General features: G+C 45.4%; 1 protein-coding gene across 1 annotated transcript in view; it reads right to left on the bottom strand.

The window, feature by feature from the left end:
- Positions 1-27,491, bottom strand: part of Ptprt (protein tyrosine phosphatase receptor type T) — a 1,017,256-nt gene that overhangs the window by 235,041 nt on the left and 754,724 nt on the right. The window contains exon 11 of the mRNA XM_050150909.1: positions 806-1,007. Within this exon, the coding sequence (XP_050006866.1) occupies positions 806-1,007 (202 nt within the window). The remainder of the gene's footprint in view (positions 1-805; positions 1,008-27,491) is intronic.

Genomic DNA, 27,491 nt, shown 5'->3' with positions numbered 1-27,491 from the left:
TTTTTTTTCAATTTCTGAATTTAATCCTGAAGTTATAATCCCAATCAACGATTTAAACTTTATTTTGTAACATGTTTATTGAAGCGCTATTTTATAAAAACGTAAAAACACCAAATATATTCAACCACAAGGGACTGTTTAATTAAATTACGTCCATCCAGTTGACAGACATTATAATGAAAGCTACGCAGCAGTGTGGGAAATACTTATGGGATGAGGATAAGTGGAAACATTAAGCTACAAAAAAAAACATGGCTTCTGTAAAACCACATGCAAAATACATATGCATGCAGATCAGACTGAATAGATATTCCAAAATATGGAAGCTGTAAATAAGCATTCTGCAGCGGTTCTTTCTGCTCTCAGGCAGTGTGGTGCACCCTACAGGTAGAGACAGTTTGCAATCTTGGGCTACCACAACTTAGTCATCCATCCATTCATCCATCCATCCATCCACCCATCCAGTATTTCATGAGAGGCAACGCTGTGGCTGTCTTATACTGGAAAGTTTTCTATTTGGAAAACAAATTTACAAACCATTTTATGTGCTCCCCCACATTCTCTCTCACATACATACATTCTCTCTCTGTCTCTCTCTCTCTCCTTCCACCCCAGGGCATGCTACTTGGTGAACTTCAGAAAGTTTACCAATTGGACTTTCTTCGACCCAATAGTGACATCGTTGTCTAAATTGTTCACTTGCCATCAGTGAGGGTCTATTCTGTCTCTTTTTACTCCAGGAAATTATAAAGGCTGAAGGAGGCAGTAGTACAACCCACCCCATTTCTCTTTCTAAAAGAGATACCTGAGATCTTGGTGGCAATCCGAGTGGTGACAGGGGGTCCAAAGCCCTTGGCTGTGCTGGCCTTGATGGTGAAGGAGTATGTGGTTCCTGGGTACAGACCCACAAAGAGGTGGTGGGTTTCATTCCGGAGTTTGAACACTTTTCCCCTCTGGCTGGACAGGTCGGCGTTTGGATCCAGTGAGCCAACAGCCTTGTAGTTAATCTGTGTGACAAAGTGAAAAGCAAGCATTTAAATGCTGTACTCGGTAACCAAGGCACTGGAGAGGGACAGCAGCGGCAGGGAGGAGAAGGGAGGCAAGTTAGGCCCCATGTTACAGAGATGCTTGGTACAGTATAGACAACTACAGCCCTGAAACCGACAAACCCATGGATCAGTCATGTCTAACACAACCAGAGTGTGCCATTACATTTTCTATATCCCCCAGGCTTCCAGAGTTTAGAAAGAGGGAAGTTGTGGGAGAATACCCAAAGGAAAGGGAGACAGTAACACATAGGTAAAATGTGGGTGGGTAGGGAGGTTACTGGAGGTGGGAAGATTTAATCAGTGTGAGGGATAGATGATGGGAGAATAGAGAGTGGTTAGCCAAAATGAAGGGGATATGAAAAGCCACCTAGAAACTTGCTTTCTTTGTTACCTTGTAATCCAATTTAAAAGACATAAAAGAATTCTTTGACAGATGCCTCCCATAGATAGATAATGTCAGTCCCAGAAGCAATGGGCCTCTAAACAAACTTTTCAGCTTCAGGTGTGGGATACCTCTGTGAAGGTACCACACTTGAATGCAAATACATACAAAGCAAACAACCACTGAGCTGGAAGCCTCCTCCATGTTGTCTACTGTTCAGGTAGTGTCAAACAGTGCTACACAGGGTGCTGCAGGGAGTAAAGAAAGGCACTAATGGTTTTACCCAGCTGTGAACTCTATGAACTACACTGCCAACATGTCGGGTAAGATATGCTCACTGGTACAATAATGGTATGAATGATATACGAGTAACCAACAACTCTCTGTTTGAATTTTAGGCCCACTCCATGAGAGGTAATCCATCCCTGGTACTTCACACCCAGTCAAGTAATTGTGACTGAGGAGGTCTTAGGCACCAGCGGGGAAGCCTACTACACTGTAGCTTAGTTAAACAAGCATAACATCAAGCTGCCTTCTATACATCCATGTTTATACTCACAAAGGATACTTTTTGCCCAAATTAGAGAAGCCTATCTTTGCAGTGAATATAAGCAAACACAGAATTTGTGGCTGGACAGGGTGCTGAGAATAAATGGTGGTTGAAGGCTTAGCCCTAAACAAGGTATTCACACCACATCCTAAGAAGATTATCACAGAGATCATTACGGAGGAATGCAAGAGCTCAAAGATTAAAAAGAAAGGCTGCAGAATACATTCTTTTAAGCATGACATTGCCATGAAACTCATGAATTCATATCTGTTGTCAATACTGGCACCTGGCCTACAAAAGAATGACCCAGCCCACAGTTAGCTATGGACCAGGGAGGAGCACATTGGGCCTTACCACTTACTGCTGAAATACTGTCAGTTAACAGACCAGGTGAGGGGAAGGCAGAGTTTCTAGTGGTGAACCCACTGGTGAATCCACCAGACTCAAGTAAGTGCTCTGAACCCAAGATTACACAGATGGCCCAGGTACATTAAGAAATACTTTGCTAAGGACTAGCTAGATGACTCAGCAGGCAACAGTGCTAGTCACACAAACCAAGTCTGATGCCCGCAGCCCACATGAGGAGTGGATGTGGTGATGGGCATCTATATTCCGGCATTCTCACGGCAACCTGGGAAGCAGAGGCAGGAGGCTCACCAGCCAGTTTGCTAGGAGTATGCAGTGCAGCAGCAAAACAAGAGCCCCTTCCTCAGTTAGGTCAGAAAACAGAACCAATTCTCCAAAGTTGTCTCCTGACCTTCACATGTGCAGCATAGCATCTGTATACACACACACACACACACACACACACACACACACACACACAAGCATTTAAATTAAAAAAAAACCTTTCCCATGCTTCTAGAACAGGCAAACCAGAACAAAGAGGAGGCATGTATTTTTTATTAAGAAAGTGAACGGTTTCTTATCCCTGGCATAGGAAGCAACCATGTTGGAGGAAGAGTGATTTCTTGTATGAGGCAGTTGTGACGTAGCAATGGTGCCATGTGTTTAACGAGAGAGGCTAGTCTTGACTAGGCTCAGGGTGAGCCCAGGGAGAGAAACTCCAAGAGTTGATAACCTGGGTTTTCAGAAGCAGAGTCTACACATGCACATCTATCCACAGGTGGCTAGCAGCTTTAGGATGCTCTGATGGGACCATCTTTCCAACCCAAGCTCAGAAGTTTGTAGGGCCCCAACTCTCCATGCTTTTCTGGTTGGGGCCCTCTCAGTGACTACATTAATTCCCTAGGTCCAATGATAAATCTTGGGATTTAGCTGTACTTACTCTATGTTCTGATCTTCACATGTATGCCATGGCACACGTGCATGCATGTGCATACAAGCACACACAAATAAAATAATTAATTAAAATAAAGTTTTATTTACAATATATTTTGTATATATGTTTTGTTTACAATATATTGTAAATATATACATATTATTTACAATATTCATTGCAAATATGTATTTTATTATTTATAATATATATTATAATTTATGTGATACATATCTACATATGGTATGTAGAATAATAGTGTATGTAAAATATTATGTATATATGTGTGTGTGTGTGTGTGTGTGTGTCTTGCTTTCTGTTTCCTGTCCCTGTCTTTTCTTGTTTAAAACTGGTGCTTCTTACATTTCCCAATCACTTGCTGAGCATCAAATCATCGGCTTAGAGCCTGCGTCTGAGCAATACTGAATCAAGATGCAATGCTCAGTCCTTACTTAGGAGAGAAAAGATCTGAACCTGAAGGTGGAATGGAGTCGCAGCCGAGGGAAAAGCTCTGCAGAGTCCAGGCAGAGACAATAGGCTGGGAAAGGGCCTGCAGTGGGGAAAGGCTCACATAGAGAGAAGCCCAGGGTGAGTCCAGTGCAGAGGGCAAGTGAAGAAAAGTGTACAACTGGACTCCCGTTTCCTAGCAACAGAAGAGGGAGATGCTCAGAGGCGTGCCTGAGGCCAGGGACTCCGGTGCACCAGTGGAAAGGAGATGTCTTTGTATTTTCCTAAAAATCGGTCCTAGTGACCCTGCCTTGGGCTGGCGGCAATGGCTCTGATATACAGACACTCGGAGTGAAAGCTCATGCCTTATTTACTAGGCCAGCTCTTTTCCTGAACTCCAAATTCAATCCAAAAGTGACTCAATTTCGACGGAGCTGTCAATATAATGTACCACGCTCCCCTGCTCTCCTAACCTTTCCTGGTATTACAGGATCCTCACTTACTTGTAATGAAACACTATGAATAAATCAATGTATGTTAATATAGCATGCCTTCAATTTTTTATGAAGGGCTTCACCAAATCTAATTCCCACTGCTTTGTCAGAAACGGTCTTTGAAAAATTTAACTTGCAAGTTTTACAAAGTTAGTGGGGGATCGGGGCAGGGAGGGAGGCAGAAAGGTGAGAGAAATGTGCTGGAGTCATGGCCGCCAATGAAGAGGGTGACGTGACTCTCTGGAGGTGGCGCAAAGAGAACATTTATTAGCTGGTAAGCATGAACTGAAAGGCTAGAAAGAAACGGAGCCCAGCTACACCTAAGTCCAGAGGTCTGGAGACTGGATTTGGCTGCACCCAAAGGCTGGATGCTGTTCTTTTCTCTGGCTGGAAACAGTAGAATCAATAGCTAGAAATTTCATGTATCTTGTCACAAGAAGTGGGGCTTTCCTTCATTCCGAGGGATGAGACCACCTCCATGTCCCTTGGACTCGGCCAGCTTAGGATCTGGGCTGACTTCTGTGACCCCGCCTTGGCCTAACAACCTGATTTCACTACCTAAAAGGATTCATAGTCCCTGTAACCACAGGACATTTGAACAGGATCATTTGGGGACACTTCTTCCTTCCCCACGCTTCTTCCTTAAGGCATGGCTCCTCATCTTTAGACCTCACTGAAGGCAATACTTCACATGATCACCTTCTGTGACTCCCGGTTACCCCTGCCTTATATTTTCAAAGACATATAAACAAGTCATCTTTCCTTTGATTCGCTAACCTTATATTAATCACACATCAATGCATCTCCCTAATCCTCCTGTTTTGTTGTTGTTGTTAGCAGTCAAGCAGTTGATAGAACATAGATCATGAGTCAAGTTCGGAAATCACCTGCTTCTTATGGGAATAAAATCTCATTAGCGCACAGGTAGAGCGCTCATCTGTGTTTCCAATGGCTGCTTCCACACTAGCACTGCAGAATTAAGGAGTTGAGACAGACTGTATGGTCCATACACCCCAAAATATGTTCTCTGACCTTTTACAGAAAGGGGTACCTGACCCCTGTGCTATACCTAAAGCTCATTTGTGTGTTTGCGTTTGTTCCTGTTCATCATGTGTGTTCATGTATCTAGGCAGGTCTATATGTGTGTGGGTGCACATGTGTGTGGACCCAAGAACATGCGTGTGTACAAGTGTGTGGCAATTAGGGGATGCTCTTGAGTGCCTATCCTCAAGGACACCATCCCCCTTACTTGTGGGACAGCTTTCTCATTGACCTGGAAACCTCTCTTTAGGTTAGGCTGGCTGCCTGTCCCTGCTGAGAATACATCAAGCCTAGGCTTTTTTGTATGGGTTCTAGGGATCATACATGGGTCCTCTTGATTTCTAGGTGATGCTGACTCAGCCCTCTCCCAGCTAGGGTAAGAACTTTCTCTTGTTTTTCTTCAACATTTCCTCAACTTGCTTGTGAAAGCAAATGGTCTCATTAGTTGTGCAACTGGGGCTGTTTGCTTATCCTCCTCTGAGCCTCTGGTCCTTCAAGGGTAAAACATGGATTCTAATTTGAGTTTCTGTAGCTTCAGTGGACACAGGGACATCCTGGGAAGAACAGACTGTTCTTCTACCAGAGCTGAGTGTAGGGGACAAGAAATAGAGCAGTCCCTCAAAGGGCACTACCAGGAAAGATCTTGCTCCAGATGCTGCCAATTCAGGGGTGAGGCTAATCAGTCAGCCTTGTTCTGAGGGAAGGGCTGGGAAAATCTTGGTTCTAAGGGAAATGAGACACACAGGGCTAAGAGAGGAGCTAAGATAAGGTAGGGAAGAGTCGCCTGAACAGGGCTCTGAAGCACAGGACTGGGAAGCACAGCATGGTAAAAACTTTTGAAGTACACATTTTACTCCAAGTACTTAGGAAAGAGAGTGTGTTCACATAAAAATAATTTAATCCTAAACTAAAATAGTATAGATTCTTCATTGTAGGGATAAGCCCGCCCCTTGGGGGCGGGTTCGCCTCGGACGAATGTTTACTGATAAATTGGGTGCGCAGACGCCGTGCACCCCTTCCTGCTTCTGGTACTTCACTGGTTTCGTGAGTCTGGTTTTTCCATTAAAGTTGTTCAAATATCTATTACTATTGGTCTTTATTAATCTAAACCACCACACTTCATGGTTGCCCATTTTTCCTCCACTGGGGAAACTGAGGCCAAGAGAGGACATGGTGAAGTATGGGCGAGGTAAGGCAGCCTGTGAGTGGGGTAAGGCAGTAGCCACGGCAGGGACAGAACATGGCTGTCCCTCACTGTGGCTGCCTCCCTACAATCCCATCTCTCCAGTGACATGTGTGAATATGGGGGTCACTGTGTGGCAGGAAACACAAAGTCAAAAGCAATTACTAAAGAGATCACCCTGAACTGAGAGAACAGGGTAAGAAGTAGTAAGCTAGTTAAACCCTGGTTATATATTTAATATATGGTCAAGTGGAAAACATCAAATTTGCTTATGAGTCACTGTCAGAAGCAAGGCAGGGTTTTAAGCCTACAACAAATTAGGGTAAAAACAAACTAAGATTGATTAAATATAATAGCCTGTCTGGTAGAGTGAGCTTATGAACTGAGTGTCTACCTAGATCCCACTGGCTCAAGGCTCCAGAAGCCACCTCCAGGGCTCAGCACCCTTCTCTTTCACAGGGACAATTCTATCTCCATTTTGAACTCTCTGAGAGGGTTGATCCCCTAAATTATCCTTCCCAGCAGGCTCTGCCCTCCTGCAGGGCTTCCTGCTCATACTCTGGAAGTCTTTATAGACCAGTTTTAGCAAGATCACAGGGTAGGTGGATAAGACCAGAACGACAGGTCATTTTCTTCTTCAGACCCACTGTGACTATGTCCTTATATGTGCACTTGGCCACCCAGGGGGCCTCAGGGACACACCCGGCAGAAGGGGCCAGATCAAGGCAACCCCTCTTGTTAGAAAGGATGGTGTTGGTCCTTTGGTTTCCAGACAATTTAAATAGAAATAGAAATGTATCCTCTGGAAGAGCAGTGGAGCACACAGCTGCCTGCAGTGCACCTGCCAGTGACTTCCTCCTGTCCATGATGCCCATTTTCCCAGACAACTGAGGACATTATAACAACAGAAAAGCCATTATGATTGGTGCTCTCACTACTTAGTTCTCGAGTATAGACGTCTGCAGAGCCAGGGAAGGTGCCTGGGGACTGTTGCTTCTGTGCACAGCCAGAGACCAGTCAGGTTTCTATGGAAGCTGTCAGGTACCGGGAACTCACTTCCTGTTGGGCTCTGTGCTAGAATCTGAGGGCAGAAGAAAGGCAGGTGAGCCAGATGGAGTTTCTCACAAACACAGGCAGGTGCCTGGGAAAGTCGGGACTAGAGTGATTGGTCTGACCAAGGAGGAAAAGGAAAGATAAGGAAAGGAGAGGAGAGAGAAGGGACAGAGGAATGCTTTAGAGGAAAGCGTTACTATTGTGGAGAACAAGGAGACTTGCCAATCCAGTAACACGAAGCGGGGGGGGGGGGGGGGGGGGTGGGGGAACCTGCTATGGGGGAGGAGGTAGGAGAAAATGGTTCCAAAAGTCTGAACTCTACTCCATGGAATACAGAGGGGAATTGTCATGTTGATTTAAGGAACACTTGGGTAGAAAACTCTCTCAGGTGGTGTGTGTGTGTGTGTGTGTGTGCACGCATGTGCATGTGTGTATACCTTTGTATCATTTTTTGTAAAATTTCTCTGTAAGTCTATAAAATTATTTCAAAACAAAATGCTGTAACTAGGTCGGATGGTGCGTGCCTCTAATCCATTACATCACTTAGGGGGCAGCGGCAGGGAGAGACTAGGAGACCAGCCTGGCTATCTAGTGAGACTTTCCTGGAGTTGGCCACGGGTGGTTGGTATTTACCACCCCACAGCCAAAGTCACAAGGCTGATCAGCCAGGAAGGAAGCAGGAACTAACATGGATATACATACAGTGCCCCCCCTCCGCCCCTAAATCACTTTCACTCCTCAGCTCCAGGCAGGTTTCAGGTGCAGGAGTTCCTGGCCACAGCTGCTCCCTCTACCAACAACTGCTCCTCCAGTCCTAAGCTCCGACCCACTTCCTACTCCCCACTCCCCATTCTCTGCCACACACAGGAAGAGGGTTCTTATGGTGTCACACAGACAATCCCATAGCAGGGCCACCGTCAACTCCGAAGGCCGCAAAGCTCCTTTCTCCTAAACTGTCATAATGCCAGTTAATAATATGAAGCTTAACGCCCTTTCAGCTTTTAATCTCACGCTGGGGTATCTGGGGTGCTATGATTCTGTCATTTTCACAGAAACCTTCTTGCTTAATAAGTCTGTCTAGCTCGACTCCCAGTGGCTTGGAGCCAGCGAAGCAATACTACTCAGGTTTTGGGATGTAAGCGGCTCTCCTTTCAACTTCTCACTCAGTCAGTTTCAGTTGCGCTAAGTTGAATCTGGTTAAACTGCCGAGGCGCGGGGTGAATTCCTCTCCAGTTGGCTTTGAGCAGCCCGGCTCCTTGGAGTCTTTGCAGTCACACCAACAGCCTTATTGGCAGGGACAGCCTTGGGGCACCCCCCATTGAGGGCAGGTGCCTGTTCTTTCACTCTCGGTGACTGCCAAGCACCCGTCCCAGCACAGAGCGGTAGTCCACAAGCACAGACTAAATGAGGGCTAAGAACATAGAGTTGGCAAAGCCTGGTAGAGAACTGCTGGGCTTTGAAGGGGAGTAATGATATGCCCAGGGTCCTCCACGCTCCATGCCATCACCCTGTCTGACTGCAGACCTTCTCCCAGACTGTGTGACCAGATTTGGGGGTGAGAGGGTCAGCTGTGGGGACCTGTGGCCATCCTGCCACCAGAGGGACTTGTCTAAAGTGTTAGTGACCTTTACACTGCTGTCATCAAACACCTGGCAGGAGAAACTCAGGAGGAGAGAGCTTTACTTTGGCTCATGATTCGGGAGCCACAGCCCCTCATGGCGGTGAAGGCATGATGGCTAACCCAGTTTGATTGGTGGCAGTGGGGGCCTGTGGGACCACTCCACAGACCCAGAAGCTGAGAGACTCTAGAACTGAATCTGGGCTGTACTATAACATTCAAGGCTCACCCCACAGTGGCCTACCTCTAGCAGCTGGAAACTGCATCCTAAGGGTTCCATAGCTCCCCCAAACAGTGCCACCAGCTTGGGAAAAAGTGTTTAACCAAATAAATCTCTAGGAGGTATTTTATCACTAAACCAAACTATTATGCTTCTCTGGGGAAGATCCATACCTGCTTGGCACACCGCTGGTACTCAGTAATAATTAGATAATTTATTTTAAAGATAAGAAACCGTATCACTTTGTCGTAAGCTTCCATGTGGATGCTGAGACTCGAACCTAGGTCCTATGGAAGAATAGTTGGTGCTCTTAACCACTAGCCACTTCTCCAGCTCCAACAACCACTCTTAAAGTAGGTTCATAAAGGCCAAAAGTAGGATGGAAGTATTACCTGTTACAGTAATGAGACTAGACGGTGGGCTGCTTTCTTATCCTCCACTTCTTTGTGCTTTGTGTCAAAATTGTTCCTAATCTTTTAGAACCTATAAATTATATAATTTAATAAAAAAGATAAGAAAAATGTGTGTTCATTGCACCGGTTTGTCTCTCCTATCCTGCTGGGATTTAGGACGTGAATAAGAAAGTGGGTTCATCCTTGTAGAATCATGGAATCCCTGAGCCATAGGCAAAGGCTAAATTCTCAACTCCTAATTGCTAAAGTGTCTCAACTTGTGATAGAGTTATATCCAATACAATCAAGTTGAAAAGTGCATTTGATGGAACTCACCTATCAAACATCATAGTTTAGTCTTACTATTTTTTTTTTTTTAGTCAAGTTCCCCCAGACTATCTATAACTCACCATGTAGCTAGGCTGGCCTCAATGGTGTGATCCCCATGCCTCAACCTCCCAAGGCATTCCAGAAGGGAGCCACCACACCTAGCTAGCCTATCCTATATGATGTTCTTAGAACACTGGGCCTACATTTGAACAGAATTGGGAAGTGAGAAGTTTACTTTGTAATGAAACACTGTGTCACATAGGTGACCAGGTACTCTACTGAAATTTCAAGTGGGAATGGCTGAGCCAGGACACACTTTGCATTGCTGTAAGATCAAACTACCACTAAGTCATCAGCCCCACCCAATCACAACAACATTAATGCACAGGACCATTTCCTTCTACCCGCTCTGTATCAGGCCCTGATAAGCACTTGCCAGTCACTACTTGTGGAAACACCAAATTCGACTAGCCACTCCTACCACTCTGGTTACCATTCCACAGAGAAGCAACTAAGGCTGAGGGAAAAGTAGTTATTATTTCTTAAGTGTATGCTCTCCCAGTTGACAAGAGGTGAGGTTGGCCTTGGAACCTAGAATGAACCCAGAATTCACAGGCCTGACTCTGCTCTGTGATGATCATGAAGATTGGCCCATCTGGTTCTCCAGGCCCAGAAAACTAGAAACTGCACCAGCAACCTGAGGTGCCTTCATCTGAGAAGTTATGGGGGGTTCATAATAAGATTAAGCAGTGCTCCTGGTTAGGAAGGAGGGTACCCAGAAGCCAAAATTAAGGAAAGTTGAGTGGAAATGAGTTTATACAGCCAAACAAGTTAAGACATCAAAGTTCAGTTGAATTTCCTTAGCTCTCTAAGGAGTTTCCCTCACCAGCATAAACTTCCTGCCTCCTTGCCCAAGGGGAAGGCAGTGGGCAGGTCTGTGAGACCCTCCTGAAGAGAAATCCATTGATCACACAAGCACAGGTTTGGGGAGGGCCAGTGAAGGACTGCATTGGGAAGTTTTGCCCTATTGCATTTTTCTTTCATTCAGCATTTTTCTCATGAAATTAAAACAGAATTGATTTCTCTCCCCTATGACATTAGGCACTAAGAAAGGAATGAAAGGGTGGCCTGATCACAGATCCAGGCATCAATTCTTTGCAGCAGTGTGGCATTTGTGAGGGGTTTTATTGTTTATCATTTATCACAGGGAGGTTTTTTAAAAGTTTATTTAGAGGAATAGCTCTCCTCCTCCATAGAAGAAGCGGGAGCTTTGTTTTTCTCCTTCCTTGGACAACATGATCATTTATCTAACATTCCAGTGAACCTTCTGGTCTCATGTTAGAATCTCTCTGTCTCTCTGTCTCTCTGTCTGTCTGTCTGTCTGTCTCTCTCTCTCTCTCTCTCTCTCTCTCCCTCTCTCTTTCTCTCTGTTTGTTCAAGATAGGGTTTTTCTCTGTAACTACTCTGGCTGTCCTGGAACTCATTTTGTAGACCAGGCTGGTCTCAAACTCACAGAGATCCACCTGCCTCTGCCTCCCAAGTACTGAGATTAAAGGTGCACTCTGCCACCTCCTGGCTCTCTCTCTCTATCATTTTTTTCTACTTACTTACTTAATTAATTAATTTGTTATTTTACATCAGGGCCACAGTTTTATCTCCTTCCTTTCTTCCCAGTCCCCTGCCACACACACACACACACACACACACACACACACACACACACACATCCCTTTCTATAGTGGCATTTCATTTATATTTTAATAAGTAAAGCTTGCCTGAAGATCAGAGTTAAAACAGCCCCACTGGTCAGCCTTACAGACCAGGCAGTGGTAACACACACTTTTAATTCCTGTAGCCACACTAGTTGTCATAGAAACCGGGTGGTGCACGCCTTTAATCCCAGCCATAGAAAGGATTATAAAATGGGAGGAGACAGCTCTCAGTCACAGTCTCATTCAAAGATTCCTGGAGGCAGGATCACCTTTCAGACTGAGGTCGAGGTAAGAGCCAGTGGCTGGCTGTTTTGTTCTTTGGATCTTCAGGTTGATCCCCAATTTCTCTCTCTGAGTCTTCATTAACCATGCTTCACCCCTCTGTTCCCAACCTTCAATCCACTCATCCTCCATTTTGGCAGGTCTCCCATGGGCATCGACAGAACATGGCATATCGAGTTGCAGTAAGAATAAGTACCTACCCATGTATTAAGGCTGGACAAGGTGACCCAGTATGAGGAATAGGGTCATGAAAGGCAGCAAAGGAATCAGAGACAGTCCCCTGCTCCCACTGTTAGGAGTCCCAAAAAATGACCAAGTTACACAACTGTAACATATGGGCAGAGGATCTAGGTCGGTCCCATGCAGGCTCCCTGATTCAGCCTCTGTGAGCCCCTGTGGAGACAGGTGAGAATTCTCTTTTTAATTTGATCCTGTGAATTTTCCTTTTAATCTAACCCTGTGGTGTCACCAGAGGAGCAAACAGACACATAGTAGGTGGCATCACTTTAGGGATTATCACCTCTGGTGAAGCAAGTTTTGAGGAACCTGCCTCCTCTCTGGCCCTAGGCTCACAGCCTGAGGGAGCCTTTCTATTTACAAAGTGGCCAGAGGAGAGTGGGTGGAGGAGGGGTGGTAAAGCACTGTACGGCGTGAGACCAAAACCTCTGTGCAACCATATGTAGATTGCCTTTTAGAGCAACACTGCCCACTAGAAGCAGAGGTAAGGTCACACATGTGACCTGTGTTGTTTTCTCAGAACTACATGGAGAAAAGGGAGAAAGAGGCTGGACACATCAACCTGGGTCATGTGCTTTATGTAGCCCAAGGTAGCCACATTGTTACTGTTTCGACATGCATTCAGCCCAAACTATTAAGGGGACAGTTTCCATTCTGCTTTCCCACTGAAATGTGGTGTAGAGTATTCTTCCTTCAGATCTTGACCACATTTCCTCAGCTCGGGAGCCATGTCAGCTACTGACGAGACAGTGAAGGTCTAGGCCAAGCCTTTCACTCTCTCAGATTTCTTCCTTTCTCGTTCCCTTATCATCCCCCAAATTACTCAGTTAGACTTTTCTCTTTGTTGTACTTCTATGAATCTAATTACACACACACACACACACGCATGCACGCACACACGCACACGCACCCTAGCAACTTGACACAGCCTAGAGTCACCTGAGAAGAAAGCCTCAAATGAGGAATCACCCAAATGCACAGGGGCATACCAGTGGGCAATTGCCTTCACCACTAATTATTCAGGAGGGCCCAGCCCACTGTAAGCGGCACTATCTGAAGGCAGCCAGTCCTGGGCTGCATACAGAAGTTACAGTGTGAGTCTATGAGTGAGCCAGAGAGCGAACAAGTACTCTGTGTTCCTCCATGGTTCCTGCCTCCAGCTCCTTGCCTTCTAGACCTGATTTCTCTTCTGTCAATGATGGATTTTACCTGGAAGTGGCAGTCAAAGAAGCCTTTTCCTTCCCAAGTTGCTTTTGGTCAGAGTATTTCATCGCGGCACCATAATGAGCCAGAAGCTCACATCTGCACAGCTGTATATGGGCTCTGTTCATGTGACTGTCCCATACACCCTTCTGCACAGCTGTATGGGTATACAGCCTTTGGTTACCGGGACACACTGTTGTCAGCTACAGTTCCTCTAGAGGACAAAGGAATCGAGTTGTAAAAATGCTACCTAACAGGGCTGGGGAGGTGGCTCAGTTGGTAAAAATGCTTTCTGCCCAAGCATCAGGATCTGGGGTGTCTCCCAGAAACCCCATTAAATTAAAAGCTGAGCATAGTGGCATGTACTTGTGACCCCAGTTCTGGGAGGTAGAGAGCTTTGGGGCTCACTGGCCAGTCAGCCTCGCTGAATTGGCAGGCCCTAGGCCAGAGAGAAACCCTGTGGCAAAAGGAAGGTGGATGGCTCCTGAGGGTGACATGCAAGGTTGGTCGCAGGCCCCCACATGTACACCTACTCATGTATGCAAGCACTGGCATACACACATATGTTTTTAGATACACACAGCAGGCCATGGGCCTTGGGTTAGACACCCCTCACATGTGCATTAGGCATACATGTCCGAGGAGGAAGAGGTTTTGCCATCAGTATTACAACAACCCATTTTGGATAGTACCCTTGTTAGGAATTATCTAGAGTAATCAGTTGGCAACATCAGAGCCTCCCATTGTCATCTATACATCGAGTATTAGAGTATTCATATGTGGACTAAATGATGCAGCTCTCATGGGGGAGCCTCCAGTGGAGCTGAGTCTAATATCAGAGTACTGCTGCTTCCTGCACATTGCCTCCCATACTGCCCCCGGGCCTCCTCTCATATGCAGGTAACTGCCAGGGGTACGTGCCATTTGTCTGTGCCCTGTATACTGTTCCAGGGGATTTTCCCACAGCTCTCATAAAGAAAGCTAGTTATAATACCCTTTAGTGTAGCCATGACACAGCCCAGAGCAACAAGACCTTGTGAATAGTATCTTCCCAGCTATCCTCTTTCTCTAGACTCCTAATTGATGACAAAAGGATAAAGGGTACCTTTGTGGGGTAGCCCAGGTCCTGGGGCACCCAGCACTAGCCTCCCTTTCCTTTCCTGGGTACTCATTGGCAGAACTCAGGTGCATAGGTTTGCACACACACATGCACACACACACACACACACACACACACACACACTGCATGTTCTAAACTCCTCCCTATCCCAGTCCCCAGGTTTCCAGAATCAAGAGGTTGCTAACTATGAGCCAAGAGGTTCTCCCCCTCCATTGAAAGTCAGTGCCCTGGAGACAGACATGTAAATCTGATGCTTCATCTCCAGGGAGATTCTGGCAGTTGCTTCTCTTCTTATATCACCTTTGTATCGGCCAACAAGATCTACTTCTGCCCTGGTGGCTCCCATGGACCTCTAATATGTTGTCACAACTGTCACCCCTGTCCGGTTCTTCCTTCTGTCCTGAGTGAGACATAATCCCAGAGGCAGTGCCAGGGGTCCTCCACGAATCATCCAGTTCCTTCAGAGACACACAGCTCTTTCCTTTTGAGTGTGCAATTCTGCCTTTGGCCAGGGCTGTCAGACCGCATGTGCCCATGTCAGACAAAGCTGGTTTCCACTCTCTGCATCTCCAGCCATTCCGCTAACTGTACAGCCCACTTGAGCCTAACTGATTGTAAAAACTCGGGGTCCTGAGCTGGAGATTGATGAGTGAAACCCACAAAGCGAGCAGTGTGATGGCTTGGCCTTCTACAGCTATGCCTCATTAGGCAGCCACTGTAGGGAGAAACAAAACCACAAACTGGAAAGGAAGATGGCCTTAAAATCTTGCCGTGTGTGTGTGTGTGTGTGTGTGTGTGTGTGTGCGTGTGCGTGTGTGTGTGTGTGTGTGTGTGCTGTTTTACTAGTACTATGCATTACACTAAAATGTACAAGATGGTAGAGGAAGACATCAGACATCAACTCCTGGCCTCAGGCATTTAACCTGGAGTCACTGACAATCACTGGGACAATTCATGGTGAGAACCAGCTGTTAGGGCTACATTGTTTGTCCTTAAAGGTTACTGCTGATTCTAAGAAAATGACACCATAGATGCAGAATCCTGTGACTTTTCCAAAACACTCTGGCCAGGGATACCTGGGAAGACAGATTGGTGCAATGAACATTCCTTAATAGCCTCTGGGGCTGGAGGGTGTTGCAGAGCATACTGGTCAATGGACACTGCCTGCTGGTCCACGGGACTCTGCCTACTGGTACACGGGATTCTGCCTACTGGTACAGCTGCTTGGCTCATCAGTTTTCTAGGAATGTGGAGGAAGAATATGGCCATGGGCAGACAGAGGATCACACAAACTCAGAACACTGAGGAGATGTCCAGGAAGATGACTGTCACTTATTCAGCACGGCTTTCCAAAGCTGAATCCTGGGAGTCTGCAGAGTTTGCCTACTTCAGGGTAAGCATTGCTAGCAGCGGTGTTTTCTTCAGCAAGCCTTCTCAGGGATGTTATGTGTCACCTTAAGGGATGGTCTCCCAGAGAGAGGAATCAGGGCTGAGGTCCAGCAGAGCATCATCAGAGATAAGGTTTGCTGCCAGAATACCATCCAAAGCAATGGGACCCCTACATCTGGAACTCCAGCCTGCTATCCAATTCGTAAATCCCCCCAGATGTGAACACAACCCGAGACTCGTTACCCAGCATGTTAAATGCGTGCAACTCAAAGGCACAGGCTGTTTTGTGTGGGTGGTGCAAAGAAATCATCTCATTGATTCAGATGACAGATCTTTCATTGAAAAATATCAAAGTTTTCATGAAAGACATTTGATAAAGTAACAGTCATAGTTTTCAGAGTTCTCTGAGTGTGAACACAGACACACTCCCATGGAGACCCTACTCACACTGGCTTTTCACCTTATCACTGCTTTGCTGGCTTCACTGTTAGTGCCAGAGGACTAAGTACCCTCAGTGGCTCACCACACAGCCAGGCTATCTCATCCAAATGGGACTTGGTGGGGAGGGAGGGGCTGTGCTAGGTCCCGCCTTTCCAACCCTGTCCCTTTTATCTAATAACAAACTTTCTTGCTATCGGATTTTACCTCCAAAGAGGAAAGAATCAAGTAACCAACAGCTGGACTTCTAAATTGGGGTACCCTGGAGAGTTTCACTGCACCATTCCAATGTCTGGCATTGAAAGCTACCTTCTTACTCCCTGAATGCCTTTGTCAGTTTGGTGACTGGAGTCAATGGTCATACACACACACACACACACACACACACACACACACACACACACACTCACATGCACACTGGTGTCTGGAGGCCAAAAGAGCACAATGTAAGGTGTCAGACTTCAAAGAGCCAACAGTGGTATTGACCAGGGTTATTTCACTGCAGGGTGAAGCCACAGAGCCTTAGAAACAGGTGCCAGGAAAACCTACAGCTAAGCAAAGAGGAATAAAGCCAGTGTGGCAGCAGAGGAAGTAACAGGAAGGCCAAAGGAGTCAGGAAACAGATACAATGAAAAAGAGAGAGGAAAAACTACACATACAGCAATCCAAGAATTGGATTTTCTGGCTACAATTCCAGGATGTGCAATTATTTCATACATCACTCAGAATTTCCTGAAGAGATATTTTAGTAAATTTTATATTTCTTCAAAAGTGTATTTTCTTGACAGAAACATCTCACCTAAATATTGTCTTACTTAAACCTCCAATCTTTTCTCTCTTCCCTCAGCAAATGATTGGTCCCTCTAGCTCAGTGACTATCTCTATGTTTAGTCAAGCCAACCATCCCAGGCCCATGATTCCTTCTTCCCCATCCAAGTCATCGAGCCTACCTGCTAGAAGCCATGGATGTATCCAAAGTGCAGGCTCTGAAACACATGAATTCACGTGGTACCTGGCACTTCACAGGGCAGCCTGGTGTGTGTAGGCTATGGAAGTGAATGCTGAGGTCTTCATTTCTCTGTCATTTCATTCTCTGGGGGGATATATCTCAGGATACAGCTGTGTGGGCTTGATAAGGGCTTCTCTACCTTGTCAGACCCTATAGACACCAGCTCCAGATAAGGGTTAGGGACACGAACCCATGCCTCTACCATATTCTTCTTCCAAGTCAGAGGGGTGAAGTGAGCATCCCCACCAGAAGATGGACTGTGTTTGGCCTTGCTGGTGCTTACCTCTTCTTAAACAGCAGGAGGCAGCTTCTTTTAATGTGAACTTCATTATTCTACCAGTGTTGATATTTGGGCAGGGCACTTTGTTTGTAGTACCTCAATCTATTAAGAGAGATGGTGTGTCCTAACCTAAGTAAAAAGGAAGGTAATAATTTAAAACCTTCAGAATAGTGCCCAGACACAGTTAGGATTTAATAAATACAACCTACTCGTAATGTTTCTAAAACATTCAAGTTCCCCAGTGATTTTCTGCAGCTGTTAGGAAAAACAATTCAACCATCTAAACTGCAGCCTGCAGGTTGAATATAGTCTAGCATGGCTGTTGCTATGCTCATATTACTTCCTTGACTGTTCTAGTGAATCAGGTACAAGACCGAGGTCACCAAATAGGGAATTTATAAGAGGCAATCTCATCTTTGTCAGCATGGAAGTTGGTTAAATATCATCATCATGATATTTATTAGGACTCTAATGGCTGGGAAGTTTCGTATAGGCAGATTCAGGTGACTTGAAGGATGAGGTGATAGCTGAAGGGGTCTGTTCTGGGAGACTCCACCGGTCCTTTTCTTCAGGTTTTAGCTATTTTTCTATTCGCATGCTAAAACACCACACCAAGAATGTAACTTACGGTGGCAGAGACCTAGACTCCATGATGGTGGAGTGAAGGACAGGCATGCTGTGGAATATCAGGTGTCATATATAAAACTTTAGAGACATGATCATAGACCAATGCATACAACCTCCAAGTAAAGCAAGAACTCTGTGGAAACTTATCAAGGCTTGGATACTGTTCAACTTAGTTACCTTAAACTCTAGAACTATTGACTGTGTAAGGGTCTTTAGTTATGTCTCTGAAAATTGGGAGGAGCCAAGATCTCAAGGGACTCATCTTTGAAGGCCTGACCTTTAGTTCATCTTGGGTTCTTAGGGAAGTGGAGTGGTTTGAATGAAAATGGCACCCGTAGGCTCATATATCTGATATAGCTATTGGAAATGTTTGGGAAGGATTAGGAGGTGTGGCCTTGTTGGAGGAGGGTGTGTAACTAGGGGAGTGCCTGGAGGGTTCATAGTGAGATCTTAGAAAGAATGGGCTTAGGAGGTTATTGGGTCAGAAGGATCCTTATCAGAAGGACTTTCACCCTTAAAAAAGAGGTACCACGAAGAAGTACCTTTCCTCTTCCTTCATGTGTGGACATAGCAGGAAGATGCCACTTCTAAGGAAGCTGGACCTTGCTAGATGTTGAGTCTGTCTGTGTCTTGATCTTAGCTGTGAGAAATGAATTTCTACTGCCTACAAGCTGCCTAATTTATGTTAAGCTGCTGTCGCCCAAATGCACTAAGGGAACATACCCCTTGTCCCCCAAACATGAGATTCTGCTACATTTGCAGGAGGGTCAGAGTGACAGAAATCTAGGTGAAGTAACACACACGATCCTCATGCTTTATTGAGCACATACTGTGTACTTGGTACCATCCTATACTCCCCAGTATACAGCACATTTAACATGCAGAGCAAACACTGTGAGCTCCACATCATCTTTCCAATTGCACCGCTGAGGGGACAGAGTCAGAGAGGGTGAGTGACTTTATCAAGGTCACAGAGCTGGTGATGCACTGCCAGACTGGGCTCTGGCTTCTGTCCTAACTGTGACAGGCTTGTAGGTGTCAGCTAAGGGATGATGTCCAAGACAGTTACAGAATTATTGGATCATAAATATTCATTGTAATCCTTGTTTTCACACGGGAGCTTAGCGCTTCTAAATATTTAGATTTTTATTTATAGACTGACAGGATCCTATCCCTGATAGAGACTCGAGGGGACGAGAAGTCATTCCTGCTTGGTTGTCACATCCCTGAATGATCTGTCTGCAGGGCTAATGCTTCTACAGCTGGGATAAGAACAGGGGCTAGCAGCAGCAACCTCTGACTTAGAGGAAAATGATTGATTCCAGTATTAGTTTTCAGCTGCAATAACAGAAATCACAGGCACATGTGCCTAGCTTTGTCATTCGCAAATTATGGACTTGCCTTGACCACTGGAACTACCCTGTGTGGTGAGCTGAATAGGGTTACACCACGCAGGACGAAAATATGGAAGCTGTGGGGTCAAAAGACGCAGGAGTGAGAAGGATATCTGCCACATACACGGCCTGATGATGGCAAACCCGGCACTCACTGCACAGCCTTGTGTAGCCTACCTCTGTGCACTCCAGGGTGAAGGCAGCACAGTAAAGCTTGTACCAGCAATCACAGCCACAATGCCAACAGGAACACCTCACATCAAAAACCGTGCAAAACCCGAGGAACATTGATAGCTGAGGACAGAACGATTCTAACAGACTTCCAGGAATGAAATAAGACCCAAAAGAGAAGATCTAATATCCATTTTGAGGGAGCTGTTTTCTCCCAGGGTAAGACTGGGGTGGAGGAACAGCCCAGGAAGCAAAGTAGAATGTTCTCACAAGTTACCAACTCAGTTCTTTCATTTTGCACTCTGCAAGTCTCAACTGCCTTAACCTAGCCTCTTATATCTGAAGAGGACAGACAGCAGCCCGGGGAGGAAATGGTCACCACCATCTGTCCCAGGGAATCCCTACAGCTTCCTTGCAACATTGATGCCTCATGGACATCCCCTCAGTGACCTTTCTCACCTCATAAACATTATAGAGGAAGAGCCTGCAGCACTCTAAGGCCAAAGAAAAGGCTGGTTTGTCTATAAATAAGGGAAACGCTCAATCAAGGAGTCCAATGCAATATAAACTCATAACAATTAGTAGATAAAGGATGCTGCTTGTTTGGTCTCTATGCCATGGTTTTTATCATTCAAGGCTGTAAAAAAGTGTATCTTGAAATACAGAATAACTGAGTTTGAATGATGCTTCAATTTTAAAATGTACAGCCAAATTATATTAAGAGTAAAGAGCAAATTGGGAAATGTATGAATATACATAGCAAAGAAAGTCAATGTCCTTAATATAGAAAAAGTTCTCATGAATCAATAAAAGGGTTATCATGCCAAGAGAAAGAAATGAGAAGTGAATGAGAAGATTACAAGGATGTATTATCACCAAAGGGTGAAATCAGGCTCGACCTCACTAGTTTGTTTCCATTAAATATCCCGGTACACTTTTCTAATAGTAAGGGAAATTAAAATGATAACAGAGGAGCTGAAGAGATGGTTCAGTGGTTAAGAGCATTGGCTTTTCTTCCAGGGGACTCAGGCTCACACCCAGCTCCCACATATAAATGCACAACCATCTGTAACTCCAGCTTCAGAGGATCTGGTTCCCTCTTCTGGCCTCTCCAGGTACTGCCACACACGTTGCACAGGCATATATGCAGGCAAAACATACACACAGGATAAAAATAAATCCCCAAAGCTAAAATGACAGTGAGTTTTGCCAAATGGACAGTTTTGCGTATTGTGGATTTGGCTGTACATGTCTGTTTCTAACGCAGAGAACTGACCTCGTAGCTGGTTAGTTAAGTCTCCCACACGAATTCAGTCACAGAAAGAGTCTGACATAGAAGCAGAATTACAAAAAAACAAATGAAGCCAGTTGAGTCTAAATGAGCACAGGCCAGCATAGCAATCCTAACGGAATAAGGCAACATACTTCTGCTGCAGAGGAGAATCTATTTCGGGAAGTTGAACATCTTTACAATTAAGATTCTGCCATAGAGTTCATCTTTTTTTCTTATTGTTATGCATACGGGTATTTTGCTTAAATGTATATCTGTGTACCAAATGTGTGCATTGCCAATAGAAGCCAGAGAAGAACATCAAATACTCTAGGATCAGAGCTGTGAGTCACTCTGTGGGTGCTTGGGATTGACCTGGGTCTTCTGGAAGAGCAACCAGTGTTCTTAACTATGAAGCTATCTCTCTAGCCTAGAATTCATATTTTCTATGGTTCAAAATTCATCTGAGATGACGTTCACTGTATTTGGCAAAGTCAAATATATATTTGCTAAGAAAAATTAGTGTCTTTACAATATAAGAATGGAAACTAAGTCTTTCATATCTGGAGGGGATAACCATGTATGATTTGAACAGTTATTTGCTAAATATGTGTCATGTGACGGGTGATGGAGTGAAGAGCCCAATTGGAGGTCTTTTGGGGAGACCAGAGGTGCTTTAGTCTGAAGTATTCCTCCAAGGCTCATGCTGAAGCCTAACCCTGTTGTGTATTAAGAGGTAGTGTCTTTGCTGGAGTGATTAGATCATATGCCCTCCATTCCAGCAGAGGGATTAGTAATTTATAAAAGTGCCGGGGGAAACTAGCTCAGGTCTGCCAGCTGTTCTGCCCTCTACCATCTGAAGACACAACGTTCCCAGGCCCACCTTGGAAGAAAGAGCTTGGCCTCCAGCATACATTTACCCCTTGTTGCCCATCGCTGTGGGCTCCCTAACTTCTTAGAACTTTAGAACTCAAATCTCTTCTTTATAATTGCTCGGTCTGGCCAGGCGGTGGTGGTGCACACCTTTAATATACCAGCACTTGGAAGGCAGAGGCAGGTGGATCTCTATGAGTGCAAGGCCAGCCTGGTCTACAAGAGCTAGTTCCAGGACAGGCTCCAAAGCTACAGGGAAACCCTGTCTCAAAAAAAAAAAAAAAAAACCAACAACAAACAAACAAACAAACAAAAACTGACTCAGCCTGTAGCTTTTTGTTACAGTAACACAAGTGAATTAAGACAGGTGGTAACCAAGTACTCATATGAACTCACGTGCTGACAGATGTTTGAAAAAAAAAGAAAGAAAGAACAGTGTGCAGTATGGTGAAAATCTGGGTGAGAAGCAGTTTTTCTTTTCTGTGGTGAATGAACCCAGAGAGTCCCATGAGAGTCAGAAACAAAGGAAATAACTGCCCAGACCATCATTACTCAAAATTACTTCTAGAAATGAGAAAAGAATCCTGTGAGGGGTATACAGGTCATAAAAGTGTGTGTGTGTGTGTGTGTGTGTGTGTGTATACATGTATACAAGTGCACATGTGTAAAGGACAGAGGTTGAGACTGGCTACCTTCCTCAATAACTCCCCTGTGCTGTTTCAAACACTGAAGCATGACCTCGTGGGTTAGCTGGGATGGCTGGCCAATGAACTTCAGGGATCCACCTGTTTCCGTCCCTCTTCCCCAGTGCTGGGATGACAGACACACACTCTTGTGCCTGACTTTAATTGTCTTACATTCATATTTGGTGTTAAGGTGGTAGTGGTAGTCGGTGTGCATACACATATGTTATATGACATATGTGTAGTCAGAATACAGCCTTAGGAGCTGGTTCTCTTTTCTTCCATGTGTACCCTGGGGATCGAATCCAGGTCACCAGAGTTGGCAGCACGTCCTTTCTGGCTGTGCCAGCTTGCTAGCCTCGTGCCTGGCTGTTACATGGTTGCCAGGGATCTCCACTCAAGTCCTAACACCAGGCTGTTTAGCTGAGCCACCTCCTCAGCCACCATAGCGAAACCCTTTAGTGAAGAATATGAAAGATGTACAATTACAAAAGTTGCAGAATGCAAAGACTGAATTTTGCCAACGTCAAACTGTCATCATAAATGGGGAAATTGCATCCACAGTCACAGTAGAAAATTATAATGAACAGCACCGAGAAGAAACAAGGTTTTCCAGACACAGGATGCGCAAATTCCCACTGTGAAGGGGCAGACAGCCATCCCAAGTTCCAAGAACAGAAACAGAAAGATTTTCAAGTTCATTCAGTACAAGACTGTCTTGAAACTTGAGCTGGAAAGAACCGTCTCACATTGACCGACCCTCGCCACTCTTAAGCACCTTCTATTAAGGAGTAGTTTCCTCAAGAGAACATCTTTGGAAAAAACATTCTCCCCAGACCACAGCTGGCTGCACCTGATGACAGTGATCAATGGCTCTATTATGTAGATTTGTCTCTGGCTCTGGTCCTGACCACCAGACAGCCCAGTTGGCTGTCTGGAACAGATATGCCATGATGCTCTGGCCACAATCATTGTAATCTCTCTAAAGAAGTTTTTCCCTTAACTTGGCTTCTCCCTACTCTCAGAATCCTCACATTTTGGTAGTGCCCCTGAATGGAAGTCTGACGAAGGGTTAGGAGTCCAGCCTTCGGTGCTACATAGACATTACCATGACTTCTTCTTTTTATTTATTTATTTATTTATTTATTTTTGTATTTTGTTTTTGCTTTTTGTTTTGTTTGTTTTTGTTTAGTATTTTTCAAGACAAGGTTTCTCTGTGTTCCTGGAACTAGCTCTTGTAGACCAGGCTGGCCTCGAACTTACAGAGATCTACCTGCTTCTGCCTCCCGAGTGCTGGAATTAAAGGCGTGCACCACTACCTCCTGGATTTATTTTTATTTTATCCTGAGACAGGGTTCCTCTGTGTAACAAACAGCCCTGGCTGTCCTGGAACTCAATCTGTAGAGCAGGCTGGCCTTGAACTCACAAACATCCACCTGTCTCTGCCTCCTCAGTGCTGGGATTTAAGGAGGGCACCACCAGCACCTGGATCAGCAAACATTTACATTACTCAGGACATGAAGTGGGAGATTGGAGTCTCTGAGATGGTTTGAGAATTCTAGACAGGAGGCGCACACTGAGGCAAGGTTCCTAGGTGGGTAGCCTGGGAATGTAAATCACAAGCCATCTCTGCACCGTGGAGTCTGGTGGGGTGAGGGCACGAGAGATGGTGATTTAGGGTCAGGTGACTCCGTGCCTTGGGAAGCTCTGGCAAGAGGTTCAAGCTTTGACACAGGCTGCAGGAACGCAACACTGGAATTAAACCCGAGACTGACGTTATCACATTTCCCGTTTTAAAGAGGGAACAAGCTGGCGATAGTCTGGATCCGTGTACAGAGAAGATACAGAGCAGGAGAGGGAGCGACGCTGTCGGCCGCCGGCCTCCGGCTTGCAATTACTGCCTTCCTCTGATAACTGGGCTGAATGCCACCTGCACCGCAGTGCGCATGCTCAGCACAGGCCCACACATCCTGTGCTGAAGCAGCCTGTGCTGGAAGCTCTCCGGGACAAAGGGGTTGTGCACTGTATGGAGCTGATGCAGTGGAGTGGAAAGCCAGGGAGTGCTGTCCAGATGGTCCCTGAGCTCAGATACATGCCAACTCCACCGATACTGAAGTTTAATGTGGCTGAAACAAACCATTCATGCCTAAGGACGGAGAAGCCCAAGCAGTGCTCCCCCTCATACTGCCCCTCTTCATACTCTAGCACATACATGTATGCATGCATGCTTGTATGTGTTTCTCCAACCAAGTTAGTTAGAATACCAGCAGACACGGCTCTTTGAGTTTAGGAATGAAAGCCACACCGTGATGCACCTGACACCCTCCACCTGGATCCATACCACGTCTCCCTGCCTCTTAAGGAGCAGCAAGCAGACGGTTCTTGCTCAGGGTTTGCAGCCTTGACTTAATGGTGAACAGGGTGTGATCCCTTCTCACAGGGATCCAAGGATTGCGTGTTGTGGTAGGTTTACAAGCATATCCTAAAGCAACGCTCTCAGGTTTGAATGCACAACTGACTCAGACTCTAACGCGGTAGGTCTGTGGGCGGGGCTTAGAATCCTGCAGTTCGCCCCCATCCACAGGTGATTTTGATACTGCCCGTAAATGGCTGACACCTGACACAGCCAGATCCGATTGCTGGTAGACCCTGAGCTCTTCGTATCATTCGTATCAATCTGTAAGTAGCACTAGGTTTAAAATGCTTGTCACTGGAGAGGAGTCATGTCATTGTTGTGAGTCTTGATTTGTCATCTGTAAAGAACGCTGGAGGGAGACACAGCTAAGACAGGACACTTTGATGGCTCTGGCGGAAGAGGAAGAGGATGGCGCCAGGAAATAGAGGGACCAGTGCTGTTTACTGGTGACAGTTGTAACAGCATGGGCTCTGTTGTAGTAGGGCCATAGCCATGGGGATCATAAATTCTATAGTCAATAGATAGGAAGGGAGGCCATCAGGGAAGAGAAAGAACCAGGCTGTTAGAGATTCCTATGCACTACTCTCTAACTGACGATGACCAACAAGAGATTCCTCTCTATCATGTCTACAGCAGTTTCACCTGGCCACGGATACCAGGAATACTACCTAACAGAATCCTTCATTGTCTGCCTTGGAAGCCAGCCCTGTCGGGTTATGAGGCAATAAGACCCAAATGAGGCACAGAGGAAGCTGCAGTCTCAGCCAGACAGTGCTTCCCATTGGTTGAGAAGACAAAACATCATACACACTAGAAGACATTTTTGAAGGAATAGTCAAGAACTCTTTGCCTCCCCAATATTCCCCCTTTCTCTGCTCTCCTGTTAAAAATGAGAAATCTGAAGCCAGAAAGACAGTTCAGTGGTTAAGAGCACCTGCTGCTCTTACAGAGGGCCAGGGTTCGCTTCCCAGCACCCACATGGCAGTTCACGACTTCATAACTCCAGTTCCACAGGAATCTGACACCCTCTTTTGGCCTCTGAGCACTAAAAGCCTGTGGTACAAGAGGCATACACTGCACAAGCTTGTGTGCACATGTGTGCATGCACACACACACACACAAACACACACTAATTTAATTCTTTAGTAAAGGAGTTATCCACTCTATATTTATTACCTCAAGAGGATCTTCTTATTTTATATAATGGCTAAGATTTTCCTGCTTTGGGAAATAGAAGGAATGAGTCCTCTATCTTCCTTTCTCCCAGGGTTCTGCTCATACAGGAGAATCCTCCATCCATGAATGGGATATGGAAGGAAGAAACGTGGTGGGCCTTATTTCGTAAAACTGAAAATGGATGGAATCTAGTGTGCATTGCAAATCTTCAGGTGACAGGAACTAGAGAGATCAGGGAGAGAGGTGGGATCATGGCATGTTAGCATGTTCCTGTCTCATACTACATGGCACACTTGGTGTCTAGGATGGTGGCAGATGCAGAGTAGAACCACATCAATATCCACAGACTATGTTTGGGTTCCTGTCTTGGCTAGGGTGCTCACTTACTAATGACCCTTAGCAGCTCATGTATTCTTCTGCTTCAGTCTGTAGAGGTCAGCATCTGAGCCATGCAGCCGTGAAAACCCTTTCATGTCATGGTAGTTCCTTCTCTGCTTTTGTTCTTGCTTTACAATTAGCCATTCTGTTTTGTGTTAGTTATCCACACACTTGCTGCGCCCTCACTGGGCATGCTCCAGGCGAGGATCTGACTTTCCATCCTGATCAGTCTCCATTCCCAACACTGTACAATGTCTGGGTCCTAACTTCACGTGCAGTTCACTGACTATTTGTTGAAGGAACAAAGCAGCCAAGGCCACCTGGTTAAGGGCTGGAGGCTGTGTTGTGCTAGATCAGGAGTTGCCTCAAGCTTCAGACTGGCTGAACTTGAATTTCAGCCTCACCATTTACCGTCTCTCTGACTTTGAACAACCACTAAGGCTTAGTTTCCTTATCTGTAGGGTGCAGATACTGAGTAATCTACCTTAGAAGAAATGTCAGGGTCAAGATAATTTATAGAAAGCTCACAATATGTAGTCAATACAGATCATTACAATATATATATGTATATATAAATATAATAATCTGTATTATATATGATGTAATGAATATATAATATACAGATATATGTATGCATAAATATGAGTCCCATCATTGGTATGTATATCACTTCTTTAAGAATGTTCATTGTAAATTCCACCCAAGTGGATAGATGCATGGCACTCCCTGCTCTCCCATTCCTGTGTCCTTAGCTTTTTTCTTTTTCTTTCTTTTTTTTTTTTTTTTTTTTTTTTT

Source organism: Alexandromys fortis, unplaced genomic scaffold (genome assembly GCF_014885135.2).
Source record: "Alexandromys fortis isolate MF-2015 unplaced genomic scaffold, M_Fortis_MF-2015_v1.1 scaffold_27, whole genome shotgun sequence".
NCBI classification, from domain to species: Eukaryota; Metazoa; Chordata; class Mammalia; order Rodentia; family Cricetidae; genus Alexandromys; species Alexandromys fortis.
This window is presented reverse-complemented; position numbering and strand designations above follow the sequence as displayed.